The 9,943-nt window shown below is 35.9% G+C and overlaps 1 protein-coding gene across 1 annotated transcript in view; it reads right to left on the bottom strand.

Moving 5' to 3' along the window:
* Positions 1-348: 348 nt before the first annotated feature.
* The window catches only part of PELI1 (pellino E3 ubiquitin protein ligase 1), a 58,489-nt gene continuing 48,894 nt past the window's right edge, over positions 349-9,943 (bottom strand). Inside the window, exons 4-7 of the mRNA XM_045884900.3 lie at positions 7,810-7,911; positions 3,849-4,046; positions 3,342-3,530; positions 349-2,782 (exon numbers count right to left, since the gene is read on the bottom strand). Of these exons, the coding sequence (XP_045740856.1) occupies positions 2,216-2,782; positions 3,342-3,530; positions 3,849-4,046; positions 7,810-7,911 (1,056 nt within the window). The 3' untranslated portion in view covers positions 349-2,215. The remainder of the gene's footprint in view (positions 2,783-3,341; positions 3,531-3,848; positions 4,047-7,809; positions 7,912-9,943) is intronic.

Here is a 9,943-nt window from a genome sequence, read left to right as displayed (position 1 = left end):
GTTGGGAGGAAGGGGGAACTGAGGCACTCTGGGAAGAACATGAACCTTTCATGGTCAGTGAAGCACTGTTTCAAAGGTCTAGTATCCCACTCTTGCAGACAGCCAACTCCCTAGCAGGACTTTACCAAAGCTTCAATTATTCAACCACTAAACAAAGTTCCTTTATTAATAAGTCAGAGATGCTTTCCCAAGAGAACCAGAGATTTAAAGTGTTACATTAAATGCAAATTCTTCATCTATTTCAAGTGAATATTTTTGAAGTGGGGGGTAGATTTGTCCAAGAGTTTTCATTTCTGGTTTCCCACTCTCAGTTATGCAAAAACGAACTCACGGAGACAAATTCAAGTATCTATTTTGAAAAGTATTTACTTAGTTTGAATAAATTAATTGCAAATAAAAATTAGCTACAATATATAGCCTGAATAGAAATGACTAGAACAAATACAACACTGGACTTGATTTCCTTGCATTAGTCACAAAGCATGTGACTATCTAGAAAACTTCAAAATCAATTACATTTCTTTGAAAAGGGGGTAACAGCAGTTACTGATACATCACAACTAGTAAACTTATAATACAAGTTTCCTGACATGCATTTCCTGAGTGAACCCAAATGACCATTTTTAAAAACAAGGAAATTTTGACAAGTTGAATTAAAGTAAAACAGTTCATGGCTTCTAAGCAACAGTTTTTTTTTTTTTTTAAAACCAAAAGAAAATTCAGAACAGTATAGTAATAGTTATGATAAATTAAAGCTATACTACCACATATGAAAATTTGCTAGAGTCAATTATTACACAACTTGCGAACTGAAGGAAAAACAAATCAAAAGATTAAAAAAAAAAAGATTCTGTCTAATCTAAAAGTGTACTGATTTCTACAAGTGTCACAAAGGGTTTGATGTAGTGCAACTGTCTATACTTCCTTTGTGGTGCATTAAAAAAAGGGGAGGGGAGGGACTACAGAAACGTCTTCTTGCTTCTTTAAGCAAAGAACTTACTGGAATTAGAGAATAAACATACCATGCAAGTATGTTCCCCTACTCAGCTGTCACTGGTGCTCATCTGCCAACCAAACATTTCCTTGAGTCACATGGTGGCAACTCTCCTTAGGATTCAAAGCCCACAAAGTTAAGGCTGGTCTGCTAGGTTAAAAAAAAGGGGGGGGGGGGGGCACTACTGTCATTGAACCCTTTATCTCTCTACATTTCTTAATGCCTGGATAAGACCACAAACAGAATAATCAATTAAGTATTTCTTTTTCTAAAAGCAAATCAAGTCACTCTCCTCCTTGTTAATTTATGCTTTTTCTCATGAGAATGATTTTTTTTTCTAGAAACAGTGAACAGATGAACCACAGTTTATATCTAAAAAATAAACTTGCCAAATGTTGCTGATACTAAAAACAGATTAGTTATCATGGGAGAAAAATAGATAATCTAGATTAAATTGCATATTCAAAGGAGCATATAAAATGTTTCTTAGCATTAAGTTTTTGTTATATACTACACTTGAGAGAAACATTAAGAAAAAAACTTTCCTGATTATATTCAATGTGGTTAAAAACAAACACCTCTTACACAATAATAATTAATATGAATTTGGTTTTACAAAGTATTTTAATTTACCAAATTCCATATTTAGAAGGGGGCAGGGAGAGAGGCTCTCTTGTCCTTCTTTCTAAGCTTGTAAATCCTTGAGCTATGCTCGCTAAACTACCATTCACACCGAAAGTGTGACACCATCGTTACCATGCTACTCTATCAAGAACATTCTAAGATGTTTTCTATAATAAAGATAAATAGAAAAAAGTTAATATACATGTTGCTGTATTTTACAATGTTTGCAACAAACTGTAAACTAACATAGTTTGAACCAACAGTACCCTCAGTTATATAAAACAATTTTCCAACACTGAGGATGGGTGATTCAAAAACACTAAAAGGAAGGCAACAAATTAGATTGCATCTTTTTATCCTCAAAATATATTTTCAAAACTCAGAATTCAAAGTCTGGTACTTTCAGAAATTCTTTTTCTTGAGTTTCCCAGATTTTTTGATCAGAAATTGTTACTACTTATTATAAATGTTTAAAAAAATTCTTCATCTTAATGCAAATGACCAGAGCAGAGAAACTGTGACATGGACAACAGGTTGGAAAACCCAACTCACTTAGCTTATAAATTTTATAATATAGTCCTGGAGGACAACTGTCTGTTAATCTAGAGGTCCTTGGAAAATAAGTCTGATGTAGCCTTGTTCACCAGCCAACTGATGTGCACAAAAGGGGCAGGCTGCATGAAAAGTATGAGTACCATGAGGAAGCGGGATCTGGGACCAATAGGCAGTTGTCTTTTCTGAACACACATGCCCACATGGGCTGAATGCATGGGTTGGAGGGCCGGCGTCCACATAAAATCCAGCTTCACATCCAAGCCACAGAGGGACATAGGGACCAACAGACCTACACATGGGACATTCACGATCTTTTCCATCACGTTCTTCTTTGTTTCCCCAGTTATGATAGCCATGTACATGGCCGCAGTTTAGATACACCCATGGCTGTTTTTCATCGACAACATCTTTCCTCTTCATACTAGGAAATGCTAGTGTGTTGAACCCTACAGGGCACTGAGGTCGTGCTGCATTGATTTCCTGTCTTAAAGCTTCTAAATGCTTCACTGTAGGAGTGTGGGAAAGGCCTTCTGCAGTACGCCACAGCAATGTTGCACCACAGAGGTCAATTAATGAGCCATCTTGTAACTGATTGGTTTCAATTTCCACCTAGAAGAAACAAGAATCCAAAAACATTCAACACTGTGTTTTCAATTTTTACATGAGAGTTTTGGTCTTACATGCTCCTTACTCAAGAATCGAGATTTCCTATGATTGTTACTAAATGTAAGAAACTCTAATGGCAGTCATGAAAAATATAAGTTTGAAAATCAAGGATAAAATGTGGAGCAGGAACATATTTCTTCTCAGCCTTATAGTGAAGACTACTTATGATTAAAACATCTGGCTACTCAGTAAGTCTAATATTTCCCATATACATCATGGTCAAAGAGATATAAATAGAAACTACACAGTGCTATTTAATTTAGGAAAGCTGAGGTTTTAAAATATATTAACATAATATGAAAGAACAAATTTTTAAAGTGTCCTGATTGAAACATTAAGATATTACCCTCTAGTATAATATTTAGCGGTCAGTGTTTCTGATAGTCAGACTTAAGCACTCTGTGTCAGCATTTGAGAGTTTTGGGAATTATGTAATACATTCAGTCCAACTCACCCAATGTGTTTACTGGAGTTAAATAAGAGGCTACATCTCAATACTTACCATTTTTCCTCTCTGCTGAGCTGATCTGGTTTCCCGCAGGCTGAATACATTTCCACACACTGATATTTCTCTCCATATTCCAGGCTTGGAGTCTTCTGTGAACCCATTGCGTGGATGCATAACAAGAACGCCATTAGTGGTCAAACCATCCATCTGCCCATCTGATGTCTTCCACTTGGCAGCCTTCTCCTAGTAGCAATAAGAATAGTGAGCTTCCAGTTCTTTGTAATTTGGAAACAGAAGTGGTTAAAAATAATGCACCAGGGTGCCTGGGTGGCTCAGTTGGTTAAGCGACTGCCTTCGGCTCAGGTCATGATCCTGGAGTCCCAGGATCGAGTCCCGCATCGGACTCCCTGCTCAGCAGGGAGTCTGCTTCTCCCTCTGATTCTCCCCCCTCTCATGCTCTCTCTCTCTGTCTCATTCTCTCTCTCAAATAAATAAATAAAATCTTTAAAAAAAAAAAAAAAAAAAAAAAAATAATGCACCATTTAGGAAAAAGCTTTTTACCCCAAGAAAGATGTTTTTTGATGAGTCAAATCCTGCAGCATAAATCCGTGCTGTAAAGGGCGGATTCCGTTCACAGATGATTCTACAGGCAAATCTTGATATAGTGCTTTGCACTGACTGTGTATCAGAATTACTTTGGCTTCCAGGAACTGTGTCAGTTACTACAAAATCAATGGGACTTTCAGTCGACCGACCAATCTAAGGGAAAAAGAAATATCTATAAACCTATTGAAAGGAACACAGTGGAAAATCCATTCAAGAAAGGTACAAGAAGATGAAATCATTAAGCCTCTGAAATTTCTAAAGCTCAAACTTATACTTAACTCTGAGGGCATCTATACCCTAGAAAACTAATCTGTCAAACTTGTTCTGACATAATAATTATTTAGAGTATAGGAGTAAATGGGAACTTACCATCCAGAATATATGGAACCCTCAGGGAATGCAGAGTTTAGGATGGCTGAGATTCCTAGATGGCTACAGATTTTAATTTTAACCCCTTTGGATGGAAATATGCCTACCATGTATTATTCTGCCTTCTTTAACAGAATATAGTGAACATACAAGTAAATCTTTTAAGATGTCTCCAGGACATTAAACTATAAATACCATTTATATTACACTGAATGCAGTGATGTCTTCAGGTGCTATAAAGGTGTACAAGAAGGCTGATCCTTATGTTATGGGCTTACATAGCTTTCTTTGAGGTCTTATATATACTTTATATTCTCATGTGTTCTGTCAGGTTGTCAGCTATCACTTCTTGCTGTTGGGCATACTTGACTCTGGCAGCATACCCCTCCTCTAACTAGTCACTATTATTCTGCTGTGGGCTGAGAAATCAAAAAAACTAAACTTTAAAGGATAGCATTTCAAAAGGTTCTTGGTAAGTTCCTAAAGGATTCTCCAGGGAGCAAAGAAAAGGAATTTTAGTGCATGGCCTTTTGTGGCCTTTATTTTATAGGCCTAGATGTCCTTTTTATTTTCTTCCTGGTTCTTGACCATATTTAAGAGAGACAAGGTTCCCAGATAAGAGTTCTGGTGGATGGGTTGGCAAATTAAAACATCTTCAGAGGTACTAGCTAGGAAATATATTAATTTTCATTTTGAAAGATGAAAGTTGAGAAGAAAAAAGGAAATAGATGACAGAACTGATTGTCACAGGGTTTTAAAGTAAACATTTAAAAATGAAAAGAAAAAAGGAAATCTGTGGAAGAGATGACAGACCTGACAAGTGTCACAGGGTTTTAAAGTAAACATTTAAAAATGATGAGTTCATTCATGTATTTGTTATAAAGTAGTATAAAATTGAAGGAAGTGGATACTGAGAAAAAACACTGTCCCTCTACAATGATGATGACACTTCAAAGTCATTCTTTGCATAGTTGAGCCTCAAGAATTCCTCATAACCACACACTTTCGGATAAAATCCTTTTAGCATTTTGTCCTATCAAGTATAAGTCTTTCTTTAGTTTGGATAGTTTTAGAAGAAAACTGGCTGGTTAACAAAAGGGACTGGATGTCCCTTTTCCTGCTTTTTAAGATAATGATATACAAAGAAAATGGTCTCAGACTTTTGAAACTAAAAATATTTCTAAGAATAAAAGGCTATTTTAGATCTAAAAGATGTAGGCCCAGGAATGGATTGAGGATTGATTTTTTGAATCAAGATATTCAGAAGTGGCATTTATTTGGGAGGAGAGACTGTTCCAAGAGAGTTGAGATTTGCTCTGGGTCTTAGAGGAGATTTAAGACATCAAAGCAATATTGGTCAAGACAGGTAAGAAGGAAGAAATCTTAAGTATCTATAAAGAGAAAAAACCTATGTGATCATGATCAGATGCCAAAATATAACTGTGCGTTAAGATAAATTTTAGTAATTCCTCTTCTAACTGCTACTATTAGCTTTAAAAATATAGATCTTATGTCATTCCCTCCCACTCTCATTAAAAACCCTAATGGTTCCTTACAGACTATCCAAACTTCTTAGTTTATTTCTGTAATAATTAGAAACTGACCTCACAATTTGCTTCCCACTGATCCAGCTTAATTTGCTATCATTGCTAATCACACGAAAAGTATATTCTAGCTATAAGCAGCTCACTTGTCAATCTTCTACCACACTGTGTACTTTGCCATCTCTTTTGTCAGAATGCCTTTCTACTGGCTGGACTGACAAAATCCTACTCAACTTGACTAAAAAAAAAAAAAAAAAAAGTCTGGATAAAAAGGCACTGCTATGAAGTCTTTCCCTCACCCTTCTTCAACCCAATCAGAAGCTTGTACTTCACATTTAGACTGCCAGTGTAGCATCTATGAATACAATCAACATGTAATGTCTTTATTTACTTCATAGTGTTAACCAATGCAGAGTTGGAGTTTGAACAGCTAATGAATTGAACAATAAACATTCTTGTTCAGTTTGGAAGGCAGGCAATCCCAGAATGATTATAAAACCAGTTCCTCAAAGACTGGCTAATTTATCAGGGTAGTTTTGGATATATCTCTGGTTTTTAATGTAGAAATGTTTGGATTTTCCATTGGTATAATGCTTTGTAGAAGGAGCATCATGACTACTACTTAGGAAAAACTCTCTATTCCTTTATGAAAAGGAAGAAAACAAAAATGGTGCAACTTATTTAAGGACCTTCATAAGATGGTAAAGACACTGTTCTAGAAATCAGAATGCCTGGTTTAACCCCAATTCTGCCCCCAACTAACTTTGTAAACTTTAACTCACAAGATTTCAGTAACTTTACTGACAAAAAATAAGGGGTAAACAAATTAATTCAAGGTATTTTCTGAAACTAAAATTCTAGTCTGGGGTCAAACATCTAGGTAGCATCTTGATTTTTTAAAAAGCTAATTAGGCATATTTATTTTAACTGGTTGTCAGCGAAATAAAATGTGGAAAATCATCCTAAAGCTTGTGTTAGGTTCTCATTAAGATCCCAACCTTCATCTTCATTAAGGGTGTTATTTATCTTAAATTTTTTTGGCAATAGCAAGAAAGATAAACATACATCCATATTCTGATATTAGAGACACTATTCTAAAAAATTCAGTATTCTACTAGAAGGGCTGGGGCGGGGGGATAAGTGACCTCAATGAGAAATACTTTGCTATTGGTTATAATTAAAGATATCTCCAGGCCTTTAGATTTCAATCTTGATAAAAATAAAGAAAAATTGAAAAGTCATTGGGACAGTAATTTTAAGAGCAACATTATCAGGTACTTTATGTCCTATTTGTTTCCAAAAACTCCAGGGCTTTACAAAACCAAACAAGGGAGAAGACAGCATGGATTCTGTTTCCATCTTTGGGTTTGGCTGTTCTATCATCTATCAAGTTTATAAAAATATCAGCACTGGACTGGTACAAAAAGGAGAGAAAAAAAAACAAACCTTTTACCGCATTAGTAGCTTGGAGCAAATGTGTGCTGAAAAACAAGTCTGATCACAAACGTGATATGGACAATTAGAGACTGCCTGTACATTTTCCTACCTAGAGAGGAAGGTGGGAAATAGTGGCAAAAACGGTCATAAATATGTGCAGAATATTTCTTGGTTCTTTTTCTTTTGGATAATAGCTAACTGAGCTATTATTATAACCACTATTATTAATAGCTAAGTGTTTACCAGCTCCCTGGCCCAGCTTTGAGCACTTTACATGTACTAACAACACATTTAAGCCTCCTAAATGTCATATGAAGGAAGCTCTATTATCTGCACTTCATAGGAGGAAAGTGAGCCATAGAGTGGTTAAGTAATGTTTACCAGAGCCCATTTCTTAACCATGCTATGCTGACTTCTATATATGAGATTTAGAAATCAATATATATTTTAATGTAATACATGACTAAAATAGGATAATCATGAAACTGACCACAGCAAAAGTCACTGACAATAGGTTTTCAACTTTTTTTTTTTTTAAGACAAAAATAATTCAGATGTTATAGTACCTGAAACATATCAGTGTTGCTGTCATGAGTATATTCAACCACCACTGTCTGGGCCCGAGATAAGGTATATGATATGCTGTGCTGGTCCTTGTTGCTTATTGCCTAAGAAAGAAAAGATTAATAGCAAAAATTAGCTGGTAGGCCAATCAAATCAAATTCAAAAAAGAAAAGTAATCTATCACATGTTTGACATATTTTCCTCCCAAAATTTAAGGTAGAAATTAATAACTCTTCTGTAACCTCAGCTGTGACAGTAGTTACTCAGGTTGAGTGGGGTTTCAAGAATACCTTGAAGATGTTATACAATAAGAACATTAATTTCATTGTATAAAAACACTGTAAAATCTAGGTCTCCCTTATAAATATTTTAAATTATAAAGTAATCAAAATCAAAGCCCATGCAGAAACTGAAAATAGTACTCGATCATGCTCTAATAAGGAGGAAATACAGAATTTTCCAAGATAAGATTCTTATTTTTAAAGTAACTCAAAGAGTTATAAACAAGTTACCAACAAGCAGAGTTAAATGGTTTTCTTAATCATTCTGGGACTCTACAGGTGACACACATTTGCCATATGCTGGGCAAATACAGAAAAATTCATCAGATGATTAAATATTACCAAAGGAAATGGACACAATGCTTACGACTGTATTTTTGACTTATCCCAAACTAAAACTAAAGACATTGCTAAAAAGAACTTTTCGGTTTTGTTTTCAGGCGTTTTCTATGTATATGAGTTGAAGATAATATCAGAAAGGGGGAAAACCTGAACAAAGGAAGTGGAAATAGGTTACGTAAAAGGAAAACAGATACAAAACAGATACAAAGACACAAAAGAATGATTATACAAAGCAAAGAAGCTAAATTCAAAAAATGTTTTTTTTTTTTAAAGATTTTATTTATTTATTTGAGAGAGAGAGAATGAGAGAGAGCGAGCACATGAGAGGGGGGAGGGTCAGAGGGAGAAGCAGACTCCCTGCTGAGCAGGGAGCCCGATGCGGGACTCGATCCTGGGACTCCAGGATCATGACCTGAGCTGAAGGCAGTCGCTTAACCAACTGAGCCACCCAGGGGCCCTGATTTTTTTTTAAAGATTTTATTTATTTATTTGACAGAGAGAGAGCACAAGTGGGCAGAGCGGCAGGCAGAGGGAGAGGGAGAAGCAGGCTCCTCACCGAGCAGGGAGCTGGATGTGGGGCTGATCCCAGGAGCCTGGGATCATGACCCGAACCGAAGGCAGATGCTTAATGACTGAGCCACCCAGGCGCCCCCAAAAAATGTTTCTTAATTAGAACATTGGCATTATAAAACCTTACTTGGTTTCAATTTGTAGGTAATCTGTAATAGATAAAGCCTTAAAATAATAGCTTTAAAATAAGGCTGTGGAATTTTCAAATATTTAAAGAGAATAAATAAAACACCTGGGTACCAACTACCCAGCTTTATCAAACCATAACAATGCCATTTTTGCCTCTGGTTTCTTAAAAGAAATTAAATTCAACAGCAGTGTCAAGGCTGCTTATTACATGTTTCTCTCACTCCCCTATCTTCATAGAGGTATATAACACCTCATTAACACAATGTAGATCATTCCCATGCACGTTGTTGATGTTTTTAAAATAAACATTATATAATTGTTTTATAGATTTTAAAAACTATAATTACTTTAATTAGCATAAAGCAATGATTTTCCAATCAAATACTGCCCATAATCTTGGAAGTAATTTTTTTTTTTTTTTAAGATTTTATTTATTTATTTGACAGAGAGACCCAGGGAGTGAGGGAACACAGCAGAGGGAGTGGGAGAAGGAGAAGCAGGCTTCCCACTGAGCAGGGAGCCTGAGGCGGGGCTCGATCCCAGGACCCCCGGATCACGACCTGAGCCGAAGGCAGACGCTTAACGACTGAGCCACCCAGGTGTCCCAGAAGTAATGTATTCTTAATGGCTAAAGGGATTTAAAAACACAGGTTTTTGTGTACTTTGAGATTGTAATCTCTGGCTTTTTAGCTATTAAACCTAGTCTTAGATTAAGAATAAGAACTATGTCTAGTTAAATTCTCACTGGACTGAAAGGCGGGGTTTAACCTTATCCCAGATGACTGCCAGAATAGGGTATTTTAGAAATAGGGAT

The sequence above is a fragment of the Mirounga angustirostris genome, unplaced genomic scaffold, assembly GCF_029215605.1.
Source record: "Mirounga angustirostris isolate CCGP_5_RB_7025 unplaced genomic scaffold, mMirAng1.0.hap1 SCAF_10, whole genome shotgun sequence".
In the NCBI taxonomy this organism is placed as follows: domain Eukaryota; kingdom Metazoa; phylum Chordata; class Mammalia; order Carnivora; family Phocidae; genus Mirounga; species Mirounga angustirostris.
The sequence above is the reverse complement of the archived record's forward strand: the minus strand, read 5'-3'. Positions and strand labels throughout refer to the sequence as shown.